The sequence below is a fragment of the Elgaria multicarinata genome, chromosome 4, assembly GCF_023053635.1.
Source record: "Elgaria multicarinata webbii isolate HBS135686 ecotype San Diego chromosome 4, rElgMul1.1.pri, whole genome shotgun sequence".
NCBI classification, from domain to species: Eukaryota; Metazoa; Chordata; class Lepidosauria; order Squamata; family Anguidae; genus Elgaria; species Elgaria multicarinata.
This window is the reverse complement of record NC_086174.1, coordinates 93,048,964-93,072,131: the sequence shown is the minus strand read 5'-3', so window position 1 is coordinate 93,072,131 and position 23,168 is coordinate 93,048,964. Positions and strand designations below refer to the sequence as shown.

The 23,168-nt window shown below is 43.1% G+C and overlaps 2 protein-coding genes across 2 annotated transcripts in view; one reads left to right on the top strand and one right to left on the bottom strand.

The window, feature by feature from the left end:
• Nucleotides 1–21,318, bottom strand: part of AK9 (adenylate kinase 9) — a 66,103-nt gene extending 44,785 nt beyond the window's left edge. Inside the window, exons 1-13 of the mRNA XM_063124797.1 lie at nucleotides 21,263–21,318; nucleotides 20,459–20,583; nucleotides 18,223–18,286; nucleotides 12,313–12,365; nucleotides 11,786–11,882; nucleotides 11,268–11,380; nucleotides 9,010–9,201; nucleotides 7,117–7,242; nucleotides 5,062–5,136; nucleotides 3,432–3,530; nucleotides 2,811–2,950; nucleotides 2,548–2,728; nucleotides 464–608 (exon numbers count right to left, since the gene is read on the bottom strand). Of these exons, the coding sequence (XP_062980867.1) occupies nucleotides 464–608; nucleotides 2,548–2,728; nucleotides 2,811–2,950; nucleotides 3,432–3,530; nucleotides 5,062–5,136; nucleotides 7,117–7,242; nucleotides 9,010–9,201; nucleotides 11,268–11,380; nucleotides 11,786–11,882; nucleotides 12,313–12,365; nucleotides 18,223–18,286; nucleotides 20,459–20,578 (1,405 nt within the window). The 5' untranslated portion in view covers nucleotides 20,579–20,583; nucleotides 21,263–21,318. The remainder of the gene's footprint in view (nucleotides 1–463; nucleotides 609–2,547; nucleotides 2,729–2,810; nucleotides 2,951–3,431; nucleotides 3,531–5,061; nucleotides 5,137–7,116; nucleotides 7,243–9,009; nucleotides 9,202–11,267; nucleotides 11,381–11,785; nucleotides 11,883–12,312; nucleotides 12,366–18,222; nucleotides 18,287–20,458; nucleotides 20,584–21,262) is intronic.
• A 997-nt stretch (nucleotides 21,319–22,315) lies between these two features.
• The window catches only part of FIG4 (FIG4 phosphoinositide 5-phosphatase), an 85,652-nt gene continuing 84,799 nt past the window's right edge, over nucleotides 22,316–23,168 (top strand). The window contains exon 1 of the mRNA XM_063124796.1: nucleotides 22,316–22,558. Within this exon, the coding sequence (XP_062980866.1) occupies nucleotides 22,496–22,558 (63 nt within the window). The 5' untranslated portion in view covers nucleotides 22,316–22,495. The remainder of the gene's footprint in view (nucleotides 22,559–23,168) is intronic.

Here is a 23,168-nt window from a genome sequence, read left to right as displayed (position 1 = left end):
AACACTCTGAAAGTAACAAAGTTATAAAAAAGGTGGGTCCCCACCACTTTTTGATTCTTGGATAAAGATTACCAAGTCCTTCATTCGTCCAACATTTGGCTACAATCTTATGTGCACTTACCAGGGAATAAGACCCATTGAACTCAATGAGATTTACTGAGTAGATATGAATAAGATTGCACTCTAAGGCAAATAAGACTATAATTCTAGGCAGATTTGCCTAGGAATAAATCCACTGAACACAAAGGGGCTTACTTTTGAGAAAATATGCATAGGATTGCACTGTATATGACTTGAATTTTGCTACTAGATCACAGATGGCCTAAATATCCTAAATTATTAACCATGCAGTTTACATAAAAACACCATTCACATCCTTCACTTGCAAAGAAGGCCTGAAGAATAACATTTCAATATGACACCAGCAACTGAACATCCTCAATTTTATATTAAATATCTTCACCTTGATCCTTTAACATTTGTTCTATTTGCAGTTTTTCTTTCACTTTGGCAATGCCTGCCTCTGTTGCTTCGGAACGAGTCTGTTCAATAAGTTCTATTCTTGCCTCTTCATACTGTCTTTTCAGAAGAACGTCCATATCAAGGACCTAAAAAGAGCCACTGAAAATTAAATCTTAGAGAACCAAGGAGGAATGTTTGCACCTGCTAGCATGAGCAGTCCCACCTCCTAGTGATCGCAGCCACCAATTAGTGCTTCTACTTCCAAGTTCCGTAATGAAAGTTAGTACATCACAAAACAAGAGTTAACTTTCTTGCAATGTCCCTTTTATTTGTATGGACAAGCACTTTGCAACGCCCTTAATTTTTGCTACTGTCCTGCCCATCCACCTCTAATATCATAGATAGTTTTGTTTTGTTTTTTAAATAAATCTGATTTTGTGCAAGGAAAGGAAAGAAAGGAACCTCTCGTGTAAGCACAGAGTCATTGCTGACTCTTGGAGGGACGTCAGCTTTCGCTGACGTTTTCTTGGCAGGCCTTATAGCGGGGTGGTTTGCCGTTGCCTTCCCTGGCTGTTATTACCTTTCCCCCAGCTAGCTGGGTACTCATTTTACTGACCTCGGGAGGATGGAAGGCTGAGTCGACCCAAGCTGGCTGCCTGAAACCAGCTTCCGCTGGGATCGAACTCAGGCCGTGGGGAGAGTTTCAGCTGCAGAAACTGCTGCTTTACTGCTTTATTTAACATCTAATTTATTTTCTTCTGTGAGAAGACAGGGGGTTTGGACTGGACACTTGGACAGCGGGGCCCAGGTGACTTGCTCCCTGAACCACCTGAGCAGCCTGCAGGGCAAGGGAACTGGTGACCTGACTGACACTGCTCTATGGTGCCACATCTGAAGATGGCCAGATGGTGTACTGCAGCTTACAGGCCCAGCAGAATCAGGTGACTGAGGAAGCCAATAGGGGGCCAACTGGCCTTTTGTAACTACTCTTTTGAGCAGCACATTACTTACTGCAGGCTGAACTGCAAGACTTCTTGGAAGCCCTGCCTGAACCTGTAGAACTGCCAGCCTGTCTAAGGGCAGGCTGCCTCCTGACCTCCAACCCTGATACTTATCCAGGCACAGCTTATTCAGAGTGGTGCTTCTTCCCACACTTAAGCAATGTCACTGGTGTTTGCAATGATGCAGTGCTGCCAGTCTGCATATTTAGCATTATTTTAAATTACATCCTACCCAAATGATAGTTTTCTAGTCAGAAGAGGTGAAGGCACGTATATACAAGAAATGTAAGAAAAGCAGTTCTGGTCCAAGTAACGTGATGCTCAAGACAACAGTTACAAAAGGCCAGTTGGGTAGGGTGACCATATGAAAAGGAGGACAGGGCTCCTGTTAACAGTTGTGTTGAAAAGGAAATTTCAGCAGGTGTCATTTGTATATATGGGGAACCTGGTGAAATTTCCTCTTCATCACAACAGTTAAAGCTGCAGGTGCCCTGCCCTCTTTTAAATCTGGTCACTCTAGTATAGCTCCTGCAGCTTTAACTGTTGCGACGAAGAGGGAATTTCACCAGGTTGTCCTTATATACAAATGACACCTGCTGAAATTCCCTTTTCTATGCAACTTTAAAGATACAGGAGCCCTGTCCTCCTTTTCATATGGTCACCCTACAGTTAGGCCCCTATCGGCTTCCTCAGTCAATGGGCAGCAGCAGTCCTGATCAGATGCAACCTCTAAACCATTTTCAGGGAAACCCCGGCTGCGATGGTGACCAGAGCCGTATTCTGTAGGAGGGGGCATAGCCAGGGTATCAGATATAAACTGATAAAAGACACTCTTAAGAATGGGGTGGAGCCAGATTAAGTCATATTTAGAGTAGACCCACTGAAGAAGCCCTGGGCTACACTAATACCTTTGTGCACTGAGGCAAAGGAGAAACTCTTTTGGTAAAGTGTGTTTTCTGGGACCCCGTGCTGAGTTCCTTGTCAGCAAAGCCATTATGTGCCTAGGATTCTTATTTCTCTTTAAATAAAACAGTCTACAATCTGAAACCATGTGATTTAGATGCCAAGATGAATTTATACCCACCTTTCCCTTATAATGGTTTGCAATCAAGCCACAAAGGGTTGATCTCCCAGATAACAAAGGTCCAATTACTATGACTTTGCAAGGTGGAAGCGGCATAGGCGGCAGCAGGTAGGGGCGAGGATTCAGCATAAACTCTTTCAGTGCTTCCTCAGTTGAAAGCATGTACATCTTACCTAAGAAGCTAAAAAAGAGAAAACAAAAGCATGGAACTACAGGCTTAGAATGGGAGAGCTTGCATTAAGGCACACAAGACTTCGGCTTACCTAACAGCGTTGTCTGCTGATCCCATGACAATTTCGCCACCTTTTAAAGCCACAGGGCAGGCTCGCCCCCATCTGCTGCGGCGCCACCTGTGTCTAGGTGCTACAAGCTTATAGGATGCAATCACCCGAAAAAGTTCACCCTGAGTGCAAAAATAAAACAGTGAAAAGCAGGTGTAAAGTCTGTTACATTTTACCTTCACACATTTCCAAACATTAGTGCACTGACTTTACATATCACTGACTAATGAACTGTAGCTTCGTGGATGAATGGCACTGCATAATCAAGGTAGGTGTTACAGGACTTACTGAAGCCAGGGAGGGGGGGAAATAGCCCGGCAGAATAAGAAATTAGTAGGATTATTTGCTTTAGAAAGGGAATGGAATTTGGAAGACAGTTTTAAATATAGGAGACCATTAACAGTGCTGAGTTGAGAAATCAGGATGAACTGTTTGTCAGCTGCACTGAATCTATTCTTCCAGATGCAGCATATGTTTGAATCTGCTACGTGCAAAAAAAGAGTTTCTAAATTCTGTATCAATGTTGACACCAATGGCCCTCTTATTTAATTATATGCTGTTGCTACGGCCAACCAGCTATAACACACACAAATATGGGCTTACATTCTCCAGTCCATCTAATATTTCTTCCTCCATGCTCTGAAGTTTGGTGATAAGAGCTCCATTTCGTAGGCCCATGGATTGGAGACGGGCTATTACTGACTAAACGAAACAATAGTTTTAAAACATAAATAAATTGCCATTGAAATATTTAAACTATATCATTTGTGTGTTTTGAAATATAAAATGCCTATTTGGAAACTTGCTCCAGCGGTTTTCAAAAGCTGCTAACTCTTTTTTAAAACCATGTCACCTGACCCTAGGAAAGATGCCAGCCATGAGCCAGAGCCCTACAAATGCAGAGCTTTCCACCTCTGAAAGAATGGCCTGGAAGCACATGTCTTCCCAATGCACATAGCGGAATGGATTCAAAGAATCCCTTCAAAAAAGGTTGGCAAAGATGGAGCTATGCGAACACCCAGTTTTCTTGAAGCAAGCAAGACTGGAACAAGGAAGGTCCCTTCCGCTGAAGGGGCCCAAGCAGTGAGTCATTTGTATGACTCTGCCTCTGAAGTAAGTGGGAAGAGTAACTCACTCTTAGATAATCTCTACCACTGAAGGAGAACTTCAGGATCCAATTAGCTGTGCAGGAAAGCTCACTTGTGAGGGAGGTGTGAACATGCATTAATGAGATTCTGGATATATACCTGTAGATCAGAATCTACTGGTAGATGACTGGATTATTTGCAACAGATCACCAAGTGTTTCTGACTTCTAATTGTTTAAGAACAGGAACCAGAAAAGGGTTTCCTCACCCTCTTCTAAAATAAACGAAGATGGAAGAAAGCTTGGGATGAAAACCAGGAGTGGATTTTTATGTGACACGACTTAAGGAAGAAAATGCCTCTGAGCACATGCTCATCCCAGGAATCTGTTTTCAGTACTAAAACTGTGAGCTCATTATTGTACTGAAGCCAGAGAGCCCTGGCTATGGGGGCGGTATATAAGTGTAATAAATAAATAAATCCTAGGATGAGCATATGCTCAGAGGCACTCTTGTACCTTCATATTAAGAGTATGTTCCCCACTCCCATTCTGAGCTACTATTTTGCATCAGACTTCAGTTGGTGGACCTGATCCTTGGGGTTCTAGTAAAAAACAAACTAGATCCTGAAGTCTGAAGTTTGCCCACTTGTGCTATATTCCATATTTATCTGATTTTGCTGTAATAAAATTTGTGTCCCTACATACATAACTAAATAGTTCTCAATGTCATGTCCTGTACATAATTTAGTATGTTTCCTGTGCAGACGGCATAAGGCTCCAATGAAGTATTCAAATAGTGGAAATGATGGGAGCAAGCTTTAAAATGTTCTTTAGATCCTGGCAGAACATTTTGCCATGGTAATTTTTGTGTACAAGATGTGGGAAGACTGATGATAACCTGATCTACAAATCTTTTAAGCCAGGATTCTCAGATATAAGTAATTCTTGGACTAATTTGCCTTCTGACTACAGTAGGTGGACCCAACTGGCTTGTGGATCAGGGTATAAGTGTATTATATAAGCAAACCATTATTGACATTGACAGCAAGTATCCATTAACATATCTTTTTTTAAAAATTGCAAAATGGGTAGTGAGAATAATAATGGTTCTTTTGAAAGTAAAATGCAATAACTGCTGCATACTTACCGTAAAGAGCTCTTCTGCAGTCCTATTTCCATCTAATTCAATCAGATACTGGGAATCTTGCTCAGCCATTAATTCCTGAATATTTTTTTTAAAAGGAAACACAAATGCTTGGTAACTGAGTATAGCTGACTGAAAAAAATATACTGGATCTGATTCTTCTCCCACTCCATCTACCGATTCCACTGACATATTTGCAAAGCCTCTCTAGTCCACCATTCAACTCCCACAGTGGTCAACCAGATGCCTGTGGGGGAAGTCCACGAGGAAGACATATGCACAACAGCTCCATCCTGCTCGTGTCCTCCACTCTCTGATAGTGGTAATAATATTTAACAATCATTACTAGTAGCCATTCATACCCTTACCTTGTAGTAGCACATTCCACAGTTCAACTATGCGCTGTACAAAGAAATTCCTCCTTTTCTTTGTTCTGAAATTTCCAGTATTATGAGAGGGGAGAAAACTTTTCTCCACAGCATACATAATTTTATACACCTCTGTCATGTCCCCTCTAACATGCCTTTAATCTAAACTAAAAAGCCCTCAACGGTGTAACCATTCCAGTTCTACAATATCCATTTTGAGATTTGCTAACCAAAACTGTATGCAATATGCCAAGTATAGTCATTGTATAAAGGTAATAAGATTATTACCTTTATACAATGGGGGAGCTAGGGGTGGCAACGGCCGACAGAAAGCTCTGGCGTGGGCTGGTCCATGAAGTCATGAAGAGTCGGAAGCGACTGAACGAATGAACAACAACAATAAGATTCCGGCAGAACTTTATCTTAACTCAAAACTACAATTCCAGTTAAGACCATAAGACAAGCATCTAAGGCCATAGCTAGATGGGGCGATATCCCAGGACGATCCCCAGGATAATTCCTGTGTGTCCACATGAGGCACAGGGGATCCCGGGAGCAGGGAGGGATAATCCCTCCCTTTCCCCGGGATATTGGCCTACCCTTTTAGCTCCCTTTTCCGCGGTCTCGGGCTGATCCCGAAACCGCGGAACATGTGGGCAGGTGTCGCGGTTTGTCACAGCTCTTCGTAGTTACACAGCTCCTCAGGAGCTCTGTGCCCATTGGGGGTGGGGTAGGGGGAGCAAGAACAATTATTTAAAATTTAAAAAACCCTGATGTTTTGCGCACGAGCGCTTGTGCGCTCTTCTCCAACAAAAAACAAAATGGCAGGTGCAACGTCCCGTACTTCTGAGGCCATCACGTGCCACGTGTAAACAGAGGGGGAGATCTGGCGATAATAATATTGCGAGATCCTCACCCCTCCATTGCGCTAGACCCATAGGTTTAGCTAAGGCCTAACACACTCTACAACCCAGTGAAAATACAAATGGCATGAAAAGCCAAAGCCTTCCAACAGGGATGGCGAATAGAGACAATATTCACTCCTCTGTAGTGTACTGTAAACTGTGAGTGCAGAAATTGTGGCCTATTGAGGCTTGTGCTCCTTACATGTGGCCTGCAAGCCCTGCCTCTACTGGGGCTTGGGGAGGAGCCAGAGAGGAATCCCCACTGTTATCTGCAATCTGTGACTGGAGATAACAGCAAGGATTCCTCTCCCTACTTCCCCGGGGAATCCCTGGTGCACACTGTTATGAATGTTGGGGAAATGCTTCATCCTTCAACAGATGCTTTACAGTTCCCCCACCTGATGCTTGAACCCAAGCCAGAATTCCAATTCTGTGCTATGACAACTACTGCTTTGATTAGTACATTTAATGTCAACAATATATTGAGACAGGGCGCATTTGTTTTATCAGTACAATGTAGCGACACAACTCTTGGATCCATAGCCAGGGTATACATGGTAGTCAGTAATATCAAACAAATGTTAAAAGAAATGATTGTCTGAGATTTGCTTTAATTATTATCTGAGACTTGCCTTACCATCTCTCAGGAATGCTTTAAGGTGGATTCCTACATTGAGCAGGGGGTTGGACTTGATGGCCTTATAGGCCCCTTCCAACTCTACGATTCTACAATTCTTTATTTCTTACTTCTAGAAGTTGCACCATGTAGCCCATTCTGTTCTTACCTCTAGAGGAAGTAGCATAATATCCTTATAGACGGCAATTCTCTCTTGTGCATTTTCAAAAAAATCTTCTGGTCTCTGTACTAAACTTGGCAAAATTTCTGTCAACATGAGTTGATCAGCTATTGCCTAGGAGGAAAAGAAAACTTGCGTTGTTTTCTGGTAATGAAAATTGAATATAGCAACTTTGATTCTAGTTCCTACTCTGACATTACAGGGAGCTACAAACATGAACAGTTGGCTATGTTGCCCAAAGCAAGTTGAAAGTTATTCACCTGATGAAAAACAACAACAACAACAACAACAACAGCAATTTGTTTTATGGCTCAAATTGAATGACATGGTGTTTTATAAAGAACCTAGAAGGCAGAATCCCCTGAATTTCAGCATGCAGGTTTGGAGACTTTGGACAAAGCCCACCCCTGGTGCAACTCCAAGCACCAAGGGATTTGGTGTTATTATTATTATTATTATTATTATTATTTATTTATATAGCACCATCAATGTACATGGTGCTGTACAGAGTAAAACAGTAAATAGCAAGACCCTGCCGCATAGGCTTACAGTTTTGTAAAAGGAAAGGGTTTTGTGTGCGCATCCTCTGTTATGTGAATAAAGCTTGGGTATGTACTGGGGTAAATAAAGTGTGGTCCTGATAGTTTGAAAAGGGAAACTAGATTGGAATTTGGAGGGTGTTTCCAATGATCAAAGGTGTACAATTTCTTCATCACGCTGCACCCCTTGATATGTTCCCCAAGCCAATCCTCTGTTCTAGCACACCAAATTACAGAACTCATATTCCATTTTTTCATCATAGACATTTCCCTTACTTCTCTCTTTCTCTCAAGATCATGCAGCATCTGCCTTGATCACTGACATCCGCATCCCAGCATACTGTTGCTAACCACAGCTTGTAGACAACTAATGGTAGTCAATCCTTAACTATGGTTAAAAGATCAGGAACAGGATGCTGAATTATACACTTCCTCCCCTCTTGCACATAAATCCCCCCTCGTTTCTGCAGCCCCTGGTTTGTTATTAAATGTGTACTGATGCTAAAGACAGCTATCCGCAACCTTCTAACCTAATGCAATCCCACGGCCTCCTTCCAATCTCTGCTTTCAATGGTCTTCATTGAAATGTCAGCTGGTTAAGTTGTGGATTGAATGAACTGAATCTTCAGCAAAGCTTTATTCCAGATCTATTAAAATTAATGACATTTACCATTTTTAAAACATATATAATCTTTTTTAGGGTGGAGCTCTTTCAGGTGAATGTACGCCTGAGATGGGAACCACACGATAGATGCTCTTTAGGCATTCCATTTCTTCCAACAGCTTATGTCACCTGTCACTCTCTACTTGCCCAATAACCACGGGGTTTCCTTTTCCCAGGAAGACTGTTAAAGGCTGGCTGAAGCATTTTAGAGAAAGTGTAATGCATTTTTGTTTGAGCAAATATTTGCCATACAGAGGTAAGCAATTAATTAATTAATTAATTAATTAATTATACTTTATTTTTTCTAGACACATTTTTATAGCTACCAACCCTGAGCCTTCCAAAACAAAAATAAAGGATACAAATTCACATAAGCACACTAATTTATTGAGCATAGAGGAGACCCTTTACATTATGCATATTGCTGTAAAGACGGCAAAAAATCCATATAGGATGATTAGGTATTATATATAAATAATCATCCTATATTACAGCTTCATGTTACTAGGAAAGTATGTTTTGTTTTATTTGACTGTTCTTCTTCCATCTATCAAGGAATTAATTTTGTATTGAATTACAAATAGAACTGAGGAACATGTATTTGAAAATCTGTTTCTGAATGGTCTTTTACTCATAATATTTTTAATACTGACTCTTCAGGAGATCTGGGTCAGGTACCTCACTTGTTTCCTCTTCCTCCTCCTCCTCCTCTTCTTCCTCTTCATCATCCATGGGCTTACGTGGTTCCTTCCTCTTTTTCTTACGCTTTTCAATAATATCAGGATCCCACTCTTCCCTCTGATATATTTGTCCCACGTCAGGGTGCTGCCTTTGTCCAGTGATTCTTTGGCACAAATCATTGTTAGGACACTAGTTAAAAATAGGGAAAACATTGTTATGAGATGGAGGTGGGACAAGATGAACCCATTGGATCCCTTCCAATTCTGTAATTCTTGACTCTGATTTTTGTAAGTAGAGCTATCAGTGTGGGCGCCCTGAGCTCTTAAGACTGGACAAAGTACCAGTAACTTAGCTAGTAACATTCTGAAGATGTGTTTCAACAGGAGCTAGAATGGCCCAAGGAGGCACAGGTCATGGGCAGAGATTACTTCTCTTTCTTTCCAACACAAGCCAAGGGGAAGGGGCAAGTGAGGACTGTGTGCGTAACAGGAATTTAGTTAGTGCTGGAACTGGGATTGTAAAGGAGGCAGATAGCTGACTTTGTTCTCTGCAGGAAATCCTATGGCACTATGGGTTCCCTTAAACATCTGATGGGGAATAGTTTGAACTCCAAAACATCAATATTTTAGAACAGGCAATGGTGGAGAATGGGCAGATAACACAGAGAGGGCCTGTTCAGATTACACTTCAGGCTCTGTGGTTAGCAAAACTGTGGTTCTCTGGGGTTAGCACTAACCACAAGCCATGCTGTCACACACAACACTTTAAGCCATGGTTAGTGCCTCTAACCCTGCTGCAGATGGTCTGACTGTGGCTAGTGAGTGAGCAGGGGTTAGCAAAACACATTGCACAAGACACCTTAACCCCTGCTGTGTAACCAAAAGCCTTATTCAGCAGGGTTTACGGTGACTTCTGAACAGACCCAGAGAAGGGCAAGTTACATTTCATCACAAATCATTTCTCAAGCCACTCCACCTTCAAACCAGGTAAGATAATAGCATCTGATCAAACACACCTAAAAAGACGGGGCTATAATTGTAACCTAAGGGCTTGAAATCACAACAAATCAGCAGTTCAAAATTCAGAAACTCAGCTAAGAAAAAACAAGAATGCAGTGGCTTTGAAGAACTGCCTGAATTCTCAGGAATAACTGAATGAGTGGAGAGTGGCCATATTTATTTATTTATTTATTGCATTTCTATACCGCCCAATAGCCAGAGCTCTCTGGGCTGTTCACAAAAATTAAAACCATTCAAAGTATAAAACCATAATATAAAATACAATATAAAATCTCAACCAGATAAAAACAGCAGCAATACAAAATTATAAATTTAAAACACCAAGTTAAAATTTATTTATAGACTGTTAAAATGCTGAGAGAATAAAAATGTCTTCACCTGGCATCTAAAGACATATAATGTAGGTGCCAAGTGAACCTCCTTAGGGAGCTCATTCCACAGCCGGGGTGCCACAGCAGAGAAGGCCCTCCTCCTGGTAGCCACCTGCCTCACTTCCTTTGGCAGGGGCTTGCGGAGAAGGACCCCTGAGGATGACCTTACGGGGATGACCTTACGCAGGTACATACGGGAGGAGGTGTTCCTTTAGATAGTCTGGCCCCAAGCCGTTTAAGGCTTTAAATATTAATACCAGCACTTTGAATTGGGCCCGGACCTGGACTGGCAGCCAATGAAACTGGAAAAGGACTGGTGTGATGTGGTCTTGTCGGCCAGTCCCTGTTAATAACCGTGCTGCCCTGTTTTGTACCAGTTGAAGTTTCTGGACCGTTTTCAAAGGCAGCCCCATGTATAACGCATTGCACTAATCCAAACGAGAGGTTATCAGAGCGTGGATAACTGTAGCTAGGCTATCTCTGTCCAAATAAGGGCGCAGTTGGTATATCAGCCTAAGCTGATAAAAGGTGCTCTTTGCCACTGAGTTCACCTGTGCCTCAAGTGACAGTTCTGGATCCAAGAGCACCCCCAAACTACGGACCTGATCCTTTAGGGAGAGTGCAACCCCGTCCAGGACAGGGCAAACATCACCTCGCCTGACAGATGAACCACCCACTAACAGTACCTCCGTCTTGTCTGGATTGAGTCTCAGTTTGGTAGCCCTCATCCATAGCTGAGAACAAGTCTAGTTCAGAAACAATCAGAACCTTTGTGGCAACCAGAACAGAAAAATGAAACATTTCACTCCTCCACAGTGTTAATCATATCTGAGGTGGACTAAGAAAAATCAGAAACTGATATTACCTTAATATTAATCAGGAAATCTGGTTTTAATTTTAAATTTCTAATTATCTCTATCTGTTCCGGTATACTCATGAATTCCTCCGAAAGACAAGGAAAATCACAGAGAACATAACCTGCAAAAAAACAAAACAAAAAAACACAACCCCCCTTTTTTAACATTTTTTTTTGGGGGGGGGGAATATATACAGATCCTATATTGTGTGAACATTTCATTTTACATTCTGTACCACCACACCATACAATATGGTAGCTGCCTAGAAGCGAGGAACCCCCTCTACCCCCAGACTGAACCATTCTGACCTTGCAAACCGTAGGTTGGTTCCAGAGTTTTATTTCCCCAGTGGAGCTCCACTCAAAATCCTCCCCTGGTGGAAAGAGGGCAGAGGAGATTTTCGCCACTTCCTCCTCCCTCTGCAGCCCCAGTGCCACCTCCCCCACTGCTCTGGAGGGTCCTTCAACCCTTATAGGACCCTGAGGAACACACCTTAGGGTCAGGAAAAGAAAAGGAAAACATGTACCGAAGTGCATAACCTCTGGAGATTCAATCTTATTCAGAAGCATCTTTATAAGCAATTCTTCAGGAACACTTTGACCTTGATAAAGCAATTCCTTACTCTAAAGAAAAATAAAGTAAAAATATCATATTTTGTAAATATTAGATACGTAATTAACGTAGGAAGTTGCTTTATACCATGTCAGATTATTTCCCCATCTGGCCCAGTATTGTTTACTGACTGACAAGCTCTCTAAAATTTCCAGCAGAGACTTTCCCACCACCTGCTACTTGATCTTTTTTTTTTTACTGGAGATATGACAAATTGAACCTGCAAGCAAAGCATGCACTCTACCACGGAGAGATGGCTCCTTCTCCAAAAATCCAAGTCTGGTCCTGCCTTAGAATCAAGCCTCACAATGATTCATAGTTGTGCGCACCACTGAAGTGAACTGGACTTTCACTGGCAGTTCTGTTTCAGAGAACTGAGTCTTAAATAGGACTAAAATAAACCCAATAAACCCAGTTCAATAAATAAAATACAGGTTTTACCTTGAGTCCATATTCTGTTTCTGCTGTTATGTTCTCATCTATCAGCTCTAACGCTAAAATGGATACATCACATAGAAACAGTTTATTAGATGTTGATCTATGCATGCATATGTACAGAAGATTAAAATGGTGATTAAACAGTAACCACTTTAACACAGGATTACTATAAAGCTCATTATACATCACTAGTTCATAGCCAGCCACAAGTGGATGTAGAAATTGTCCCTGTGCTGGGTGCTTACACAACTTGCAATATGTGGAGGCCATCTCAAAGCTCCGCTTTGGATATTATGGAGAAAATGTGTGAACCATGAAGTGCGTTTGTAATTTGTTTCATTCCTGCAGTGCATTATCTGGCCTTGTTTGGAATGCATTACATTTTTAAGAAAACCATCTTGAACATGCAGTCATGCTCTCTCCACGTGTAAGAAGTATTGTTACAAGACTCTTAAGACTATACACAATTTAATCCTAACCAGCCTTCTCCAACCTGGTGACATCCAAATGTGTTGGACTTACACCTCCAAGCATCCCCCAGCCAGAATGCAGGTTCAGTTCCTGGTGTCTTCAGTAAAAAGGATCAGGAGATGTGAAAGACCTCTAGAAGTCCACAGCTGACTGGAGGATGCTGGCAGCTGTAGTCCAACACATCTGGGGGGCACCAGGTTGGGGAAGGGTGGTCTTAACTATTCCAAAATCTCCACAGCAGGATGTGCCCCGCTAGCCATTGTCCAGTGTGGCCTGCCAGGTGCTTGCTGAGGTCCATGAAGTTGCAGTCACTGGGAGGCAAGAAAGACAGGATGTTTACTGAGCCCTGGTGGGCGATTTGCAGGCTGTGCTTGGTGTGGCAGGGCTACTTCAAAGCCCCAATCCAAAGAAACGTGGCCTGCAGATTTGCTTGCCCAAAGCTACGGCAAGACTTTTTAATTAACATTTCCAGAGAGCAGGCTTCACCTCTCCTCCGCCTGTAAGGCAAAACAGACAAGCAAAGGCCAGGGAGCCACTTTTGGAGGGTGAAAGTGGCTGCCTGCCTCTTGGCCTTTATTTCTTCCTTTCCCTTTATTAAGGTGGTGTTTTGCTGTTGCTGCTGACCTTTATCTATTCACCTCACAACCAATCAGTCCTTTTTCTTTGCCAGCTTCATCGCTGGTGGAGGGAATGGAAAGACTGGCCTCTGTTGCCTAGCAATCAAAGGGTATCATCCCAGTCACTTTGGACCCTTAGAATAATTGAGCAGTATGGCTTGCAGTTGCAAAGTAGCCTTAACATTTATTATTTTATTTATTTATTAAAACATTTGAATCTCACCCTATAACATTGGGATCTCAGGGCCGCATAACATCCTTCCTTCCTCCTGAAATCATTGAAAGGGTGGCCTATTTCCACAGGAACATATTTGCTTAGATCAGAGGCAGGGAAATCATGATCTGCAAGCTGCATGATATAGAATCATAGAATCATAGAATCGCAGAGTTGGAAGGGCCCTACAAGGCCATCGAGTCCAACCCCCTGCTCAATGCAAGAATCCACCCTAAAGCATCCCTGACAGATGATTGTCCAGCTGCCTCTTGAATGCCTCTAGTGTGGGAGAGCCCACAACCTCCCTAGGTAACTGATTCCATTGTCGCACTGCTCTAACAGTCAGGAAGTTTTCCCTGATGTCCAGCCGGAATCTGGCTTCCTTTAACTTGAGCCCGTTATTCCGTGTCCTGCACTCTGGGAGGATCGAGAAGAGATCCTGGCCCTCCTCTGTGTGACAACCTTTTAAGTATTTGAAGAGTGCTCTCATATCTCCTCTCAATCTTCTCTTCTCCAGGCTAAACATGCCCAGTTCTTTCAGTCTCTCTTCATAGGGCTTTGTTTCCAGACCCCTGATCTGCCCCCCCCTTTTTTTTTACAGCCACCACTGTCTCCTGCCACCACTGAATTTGTTGCAGTGGCAGTAAAAAAGAGGCAATTTTGCTTTGAAAATAAGGCTCACAGGGAACATGAGCCTTGTTTTTAAGCAAAATTAAAGGGTGGTTGCTACCAATGGGGTCGTGGGCAGGGATGTAGCCTCCATGGGCTCCTAATCCTTGGACGCTGCCCACCCGATTTAGAACTTTATCGAAGGATCAGTTACATGAGCTTCTCGTTGGGCTCCTGGCTGTGGAATTCCATCCCTAGAGAACTTGGGTTAGTCTCTATTCTCCACACTTTTCAGAACATACGAAAGTGCAAAACCTCATCTGACCAAAAGCACACAAGCAAGAAATGAAGGCAATAGCCCTCTCCTGCTATTGTTTTGCAGGAATGGTTCTTTCAAACACATCATTGCCTTTGTTCCTGGAAGTACTATGTAGCCACCAAGACTACTAGCGATTAATAGCCTTATCCTTGATGAATTTGTCTAATCTCCTTTTAAAAACAACTGATGGCCAGAGCCATATCATGTGGTAGCATATTCCATAGTTTAAATATGCACTATGTGAAAAAGTAAGAGTGATTAAAAATACTTTGTGGACAGAAGACCTTTTGAGAGGGCTATCTTGAGCAGGCACCAAAATCACTTGCTTTTGTAAAGCTTAGGAATGCTTGGTTTTATTTTCAGCTGTTATTTTTTTATGTTTTAGTAATTTATGTTTTTTATGATACTTTTGTTTCATTTAAATTTGGTGCTGGCCTTCTTGGTCACGGTTTAGCAGAATTTAAGGATATGTCTTAAAAACAAAGTAACACACAAATCGTTGGCTGAGAACCAAAATGTATTTTGAACTGGATACTAATCTTTACTTTTATTTTTAAAAGTAGAATGTACTGATACACATATGCATGAATAAACTGACGGCTATTAATATACCTTCATGCTGTAACTTTGTCAGAATCTAAACATAGCCAATGTGTTCTAAAACCACTATAAAGTATAAAATATCTTGATAACTGGCAAATAGAGGGAGAAAACGTAGAGGCAGTGACAGACTTTGTATTTCTGGGCGCAAAGATTACTGCAGACGCTGACTGCAGCCAGGAAATCAGAAGACGTTTACTTCTTGGGAGGAGAGCAATGACAAATCTTGATAAAATAGTTAAGAGCAGAGACACCACACTGACAACAAAGGTCCGCATAGTTAAAGCAATGGTATTCCCCGTAGTAACCTATGGCTGCGAGAGCTGGACCATAAGGAAAGCTGAGCGAAGGAAGATAGATGCTTTTGAACCGTGGTGTTGGAGGGAAATTCTGAGAGTGCCTTGGACTGCAAGAAGATCAAACCAGTCCATACTCCAGGAAATAAAGCCAGACTGCTCACTTGAGGGAATGGTATTAAAGGCAAAACTGAAGTACTTTGGCCACATAATGAGAAGACAGGATACCCTGGAGAAGAGGCTGATGCTAGGGAAAGTGGAAGGCAAAAGGAAGAGGGGCCAACCAAGGGCAAGATGGATGGATGATATTCTGGAGGTGACAGACTTGACCTTGGGGGAGCTAGGGGTGGCGACAGCCAACAGAAAGCTCTGGCATGGGCTGGTCCATGAAGTCACGAAGAGTCAGAAGCGACTGAACGAATAAACAACAAAAATCTCCCCACCCTCAGCTAATACCAGCTTCATGAGAAGCTGGTATTCACTTCAACAGAGAAAACAATGCAGGGGCGAGAGATAAACATCCTCCCCCCAATGCCACTTCTCTGATCTTCAAAACAGCCACATGGAGTTGCCTGTTAATGATTGTTGTTTTAAAGTGGGAGATCTTGGCGGGCATTCTGCACACCACCGGCATCAGCCATTTAAAAAGAGAAAGGGAACACTTCTTCCCTCTCGTATGCGGATCCCACAATCAGAATGGCAAAGGATTCCTCGGGTGTAGTAAAACACAAATGGAGAAGGTTTGGTGTTGGAACACTCTCTCTGATATCACAACCACTCCCCCAAGCACATAGTGGAAAATAGCACTATGGTGCCCCCTTCTGCACACCCGCTCTGGTGAACGATCAATAACAAATCGCTTTCCAATTCCAAAAGCCCCGTTTTTCCCTGTTAAGATTTAAAAAAATAATAATAGGAAAAGTGGGGGGAAACATGGAAACAACACAGGAGGATGACAATGTCATCTCAACTTCCCTCTAAATATCCATGAAGGAGGCATGGCAAGCACGCAAACACCCTGGATCTCCCACATCATGTCTATTTGACTGTGATTTTCACTGCAGTTTCATCCACCAGAGGGCTCTCGTGTTTTTCTAACTAATGCTTTGTAAAGAAACAGTTTGTAAAGAAACAGTTAACTTTATTCTGTCATTAACACAAGTCACTTCACTCAGATATAATATAAAATCATATTGCAATTAAAATTCATATTGCAATTAAGTATTGAACGTCTTTGGAAATCATGGTAATCATGCACCAGTGGTAGAATGGCAGAGAAACCCTTCTTTCCTAAACGAACTGGATAATCAGCCAGATGCCCCTACGCAGATTTAGCCTTTGACTCACAATCCTGCTGATGCCAGATCAGCCCCGAGCGAGAATCTAATCACTGCCTTGCTGTGCTGTACTTTCGATTCCCTCTTGCAAATTTAAGTGAAGTAATGGCTCCCAAACGCAAGATCGTTGGGGGAAATAAGTAGCGTCTCTGTGGGGCAGATTGACCTTGCATAAGAACTAAATTTTAAAAAAAGACAGCGATGATGGAGTTGCCACATTGCACTCCCTTAAATCACTTTACAGCCGCCAAAGATGCTACAGCCATAGCTTTGCGCATGCCGTGCCTCTTGGGTCAATGAATAGACGGCAGATGAAGAGGAGTGGGGTGAGAGAAACTGGAACCACAGCATGCTTTATTGTCACAAAGGGCAGGATCCAATCCTGTCTGTCCACACATGGGGCCAACCACCACTTTTGTTCCGCAGGTGGCTAGCTCCACCAATTCTGTTGTGCAAGTGGTCCCCATCACTTGCACTGCGGCAATTTTGCGTTTCCAGGGGCATGACCCAAAATGACTGGAAACACTTGCTTCTAGAAGGGGGTAGGATGGTAGAGTCCCCTAATGAAAATTCCAGTGACCTGCCTGCTTTCAGAAACAAGCATTTCCACTTGTTTGGGGTTGCTCCCGGAAGTGCTACATTACCATTGCACAAACGGTGGGGACCGCTTGCCTAAGTGAATTGGAGGGACTGGCTGTGCCATTAGATAGTGCGGAGTGCTGTTAAAAAGACATGTAGGCAACTTCCAGGTTGTGACCAGCATCCAATGTGAGGAGGCCGAAGGGATGTTATTTCCTACGAAAGCCTCCTAAAGGAAAACCCTATGTTTTCTTTTTCAAGATTTCTGAGTCTTTCCTAGCCTTTTCAGAACACCAGACTCAACTTTTTAAATAGTATTCTAAAAAGTAATATTTGAAATGAGAATCAAACCCTCCTTGAATATTCCTTGTTTGCTGACTAGCCCTCCCTTGTTTGTCCATATTTCCACAGGTGGGCAACACAGGGCCTGCGGGCTGCATGTGGCCCCCACCAACTCCTGCTGCCTCCCAAATTAATTAAAAACACTTTTGTGGGGTGGGGAGGGCATCTGTAGTGGCTACAGAGCCTGCTGTACATATGTTCTTGGAGGCAGTGCCTATTTGAAAGCTTGCGCTGATTAAGGATTCGATCTACCACAGATGCCATTTTTTAAAATCTTTTCTTTTATATTTCAGCACTTACAGCGGGGGTACTGACTACTGGGGGGGGCGTGCGCGCGGAATCCATGGGACAAAAATGGCTCCTGGACCTCCTGAAGTCATCCACCCCAACATTACCTATATAAGCCTTTAATCTCTTCTGAAGAAATCAAAAGATAATTCAGGAAAAGATTGTAGTTAATTTCACAGGACTTTAATATTAGGAATCATACAAAAATACAAGGAATGAATACAATGTTTTTCATATTTACCATTGATGAGTGTACACTTCCAAGTCTGGGCTAATTTTTTGGCTAACGTGTGCTTTCCAACACCCTTAAAATAAAAACAACAGAAAGATAGCTCAAAATTGGAATAATGTTGCAGTACTACGAATGTAACAAAGTACAATGGAAAGACAAAGGCTGATATATTGATCTTTATTGGAACTGGTGATTAAAAATTCCATTTGGGTGTTTGCATTACTAGCTGTCATAAAGTAAAAAATCCTGTAGGCCACCCCAAATTTTATGGAATATATTCCATATTTCCTAGCTTTTACGGCAAACTCAAATTGTGGCGCTTTTGTTGTTGTCCTTGCTGCGTTTCAGAGCAAAAACGCACTTGACATTTCTTGACTTGTGAGCCAAGAGACAAAATAGCTCAAGTGATTTTATTCTATCCTCTAACTTATAAACACATTTACCTACAAGTTTTCATGCTGGGGATAAGAAAGTCAACTAAGGCTACACACACTTATCTGGGAATAAGCCCCATTGAACTCAGTGAGATTTACTTCTGAGTAGATATGTATAGGATTGCGCTATCAAGTATATTCCTGTTACAAAACAAAATTGATAGGAATATAAACAAAGCTAAAAACCCAGCTTCATTCACCCTATTGCTTAATTGTGTACCTAAGAGAAAAATACGTAAAATATGAGCCACTCTATTCTGGAAAGTGCACTCACCATGCTGCTGCCACTAGAGATAATGGGCAAATGTTTAACGGATTCAAATGAATCTGATCTGTGGATTCAACAGTGGACTGACTGGCTTTTTCCAAGTCATGCAGATTCTGTGGACTTTTTTTAGTTTTGTGAGGAGATTTGCACAAATTTGCACTTGCGCTAATGTGTATTAGTGAATGTGTGCATCAGTGCAAGTCCTCCTTTGCGCTAATGTGCACTTTGTCCACTTGGGGAAATGGAACAAAATTCATATACATCCCTAAAAGAAAAGAAAAAATCCAATTCCATCAATGAGTAAACAATGGAACAAAAGACCTCTGACAAAGCACAAAATATAGATGGAATGGATTTGATAAAATACATACATCTCTAGTTGTCACACATATAACCTTCTTTTAAGGATTGAGTTTAGCTCAAATTTATATCAATTTGAAATAGAAGGGGCAGTGCAATGTACTGTTTGGCTGAGCACTTGTAACATCATGAAGAACCCTCCCCCTCTCCCCAGAGCAGTTTTTCAACTTAATAACTAATTGCTGGTTTGTAATTAAAAACAAAACAGGCACCATATGATTGTTTACATGAATAACTGCACCAATAAAGCTTGTATAACTGCACAAGATTTGAATTATATTTCAAATAACAGAAAGAGGAGACAGTCCACACAAAAAATGGGAGAGGGAATAAACCATCTAGGAAATTAGTGTTTGCTGTGGAGGTGGGAATGAATGTCATTTGAAGAATGAAGGTGGCAGGAAACCAGGCTCAACGTTGCAGGCGCAAAATAACAAACAAGTTGGTTCTTGTTTTTATGGATATTAGATATTAGGATATCTTAAACTTCTCTGGATTGTGCCTATCCCGTGGAAATGAGTCACACTGTGCTCCAGATGCGTAACTGTAACCTGTTTCTGGATCTGTTTCAACAAAATCATCCTAACCCCATCCCATTCTTTTGAAGCTCAATGAACAGAGTTTCTAGAAGCTAGTCAAACAGAGAGTCAATGTGTTGTAGTGGTTAGTCTTGGACTAGGACTGGGGAGACCAAGGTTCAATCTCCATTCAGCCATGAAGATCACTGGGTGACTTTGAGCCAGTCACTCTTGGCTTAATCTACCTCACAGGGTTGTTGTGAGGATAAAAATGGAGATGAGGAGAATCACGTACATCAACTAGGGCTCCTTGGGGGAAAAGGCTAGATATACATGTATAAATAAATAGATGCAAATCTTTTGATAGTGTATGTGAAGCTCAGTTTGCTGAATTGGATCCGATGCATTTTGCGTTGAAACAAACACAAAGTTCCACAAGAACAAGAGAAAAAGGCTTTGGCCCTAAACACACTTTCAGTGCAATCTTATGCATGTTTACTCAGAAGTCTGACTATGTTCAAAAGGGCTTACTTGCTTCCAATAAATGTGCATATGATCCATCCTGCGCACAGAGGAACTTACTTCTGAATAAACAGACAAAGGACTGCTCATCAAGTTAGATTGGCTGAAATGCCAGTTTAATCAAACCGGACATTCTCGCTTACTGGTTTTCCAAGGATGACGAAGCAGGTAGGCTTAGACATAAGAAAGTCTCTGTCAGATTCATCTTCATCGTATATATCTACAAAGGGATAAGGTTGCTCCTCCTCTTGAGATGCCATCATTATGCCTACAATAGGAAGAGGGGGAAAGTGTTACTTCTTAAGGTCACCGCTGTTTCTACACACAGGTGCGCTTGGTTTAGAGGCCCTCTGAACCAGAAGTACTTCGTAACCCTACAAAGGCCTGGTTCAGACAACACTCTAAGCCATGCTGCTTAACCACAAAATTCCCTTAACCATTTTGTGGTTAAGCAGCATGGTTTAGCGTGTTGTCCGAACCAGGCCAGAGTGTCAAGATGATTGTAAATTTATATTATTTAAAAATGTAAAAACAAAACAAAACACATCTTGAGCTCGCTGGCAGAAAATTAATGGACAAGAAATCATGTGGTACCTAATCTGCATTTGTGGCTAACTCTTCATGCATCTGATGAAGTAGCTGCATCCACGGAAACGTATACCAGAACAGATGTGTCAATATTTACATAAATGGCCAACTTGGAGCCCTCCAGCTGTTTTGTCCTACAATTCCTATCAGCCCTCGCCAGCACAGCGAATTGTCAAGAATATCGGGAGTTATAGGCCAAAACATCTGGACAGCCGCAAGTTGCCCTCCCCTGGTCTTTAAGGTGCCACCGGACTGTTTCTTGTTTTAATCTGCCTTGGGCAATGATGAATAAGCGTCGCGGCAGGGCGCAGCATGGGGAGCCCTCAGAAGCGAACCAGAGGCAGACTGGGAGCACTTACTGCGGGATGGGCCACAGCCGGGTCCGCCGCGCCTTTTGCAGCCGCCCGGAGCGGGATGGGCTGACCACTGATCCGCAGTGATTTGTGTTTCTTCGTAACCTTGGAGACTGCGACCCGCCTCCTCTCTTTCGGCACCGCCCCCGGTCCCTTCACCCAATCAACGCCTCCGATGAGGCCCCGCTGCCGCGCGAGGCTCCTTGTTCGAAAAGGGCACCGGTTGCGGGGCGCCCAGGCCAGTTCAGGGCGACGTTAAACCTGCATCGAAGGCTTCTAAAAAGGCCCGTTGGGGGAGCGGAGGCACTAACGGTTTCTCTTTAGCAAGGGGGAGGGATGGGAGCCTTTGGGAAGAGTTCGGAGCTATTGAGGGCGTTGATCTTTGATAGGGCGACAGAGGAGTCCGTAGTACTGAATGCAGTGCGACTGACTCCCGAGTAAACATGCCTGGGATCAGGCTGCAATGCTACATGCACAATTCTAACGATGTTTACTCATCCTCTTGCAGTACAATCCGAGGCGTGTCTACTCGGAAGTAAGCCCCATTGCATTCAAAGAGACTTACTCCCAAGTAAGCCTACGGGATTGCAGGCGTAACTTCCTCAGGAACAAAGAATGAGGCTTGCGGGGCCTTCGAGGCTGACCCATTTATTGTGGCACCAGAGTGCGTGGGCTTCCTCAGATTTATCCTGAAGCGCTGTCCTCGGTGGGCAGGTATACAACCCCTTGGCTATATGCCCGTGATAAATCTCTTCATTGCTTTTGCTGCTACCGACCACACAGCTAGGTCTGTGGAAATTGTTACCATGAAGGATTTCTCGAAGTATGCTTAAGATTGCAACCGCCAATATGTTGCTGGACAGCACAGAAGCGACGCATTCTACCCCTCCTCTAAGTCCGAGAATCCGCTGCAGACGGGGCGAACTCCGTTTTACACGTTGCTGGCAGGACGGGCGTCATTCCCAAACTTAAAATGGCCGCGGTGCCGGCAAATGTAGACACGTGATCCTGGGGCTGCCGCTCTCCTGCGACTGCGCATGACGTAGGCGGAACGGCCTGCTCCTGCGTGGGTTCTGCATTTCTTCTATTCCCAACGAGTCTCTTCTAATGGGGTCTGTTGTTGCTTGAGGGCCCTTGTGTTTTTGCGCGTTAACCTTACAATTGCGTCCAAAGGAGCAGGGGGGCGCCCTTGAAGGGCTCGCAGCTGACTGAGTACAAGCCCCCACCCCCGCTGTCACCATGCCTGCGGCGGCTCCGATCATCAGCTCTGTGCAGAAGCTGGTACTATACGAGACCAGAGCTGTAAGTAACCGCCGCAGCGCTTGCTCTTCTCTCCTACTACGTGACCGATGACCGGGAAGTGGGGAAGGTACCTGGTTATTCACACTGGAATATTGAAGATCTAATCAGAGTCCCCTGAGCGCAGTACATAGCCTGATCCTGTGCGTTTTTACTCCAAAGTCCCACTGTGCGCAATGGTGTTAACTCCCAAGTAAATGTGCATAGGATTGCAACCGAGGGCTTATTTGAAAGTAAGCCCTATTGAACTTGTTGGGATTTGTTTCTGAATAAACCTGCCCAGAAAAGGCCTGATAGAGGTTCTCACCCAGACCCTCAGACAAATTCATGGAGGATAAAGCTATCAATGGCTATTAGTCATAATGGCTATATGCGCCCTCTCCAGCATCAGCCACTATGCCTCTATATAGCAGTTGCTGAGGAACTCGATGTGAAGGGTGCTATTGCAGTTATGTGCTACTTGTGGCTTTCTCACAGGCAACTGGTTTTATGTTTGAAAGACCGTATTCTCCCTTATGAGCCTGCCCGTGCTTTGAGATCTGGAGAAGCCCTTCTTTCAGTCCCACCATCTTCACAGGCGCACTTGGTGGGAACATGGGAGAGGGCCTTCTCA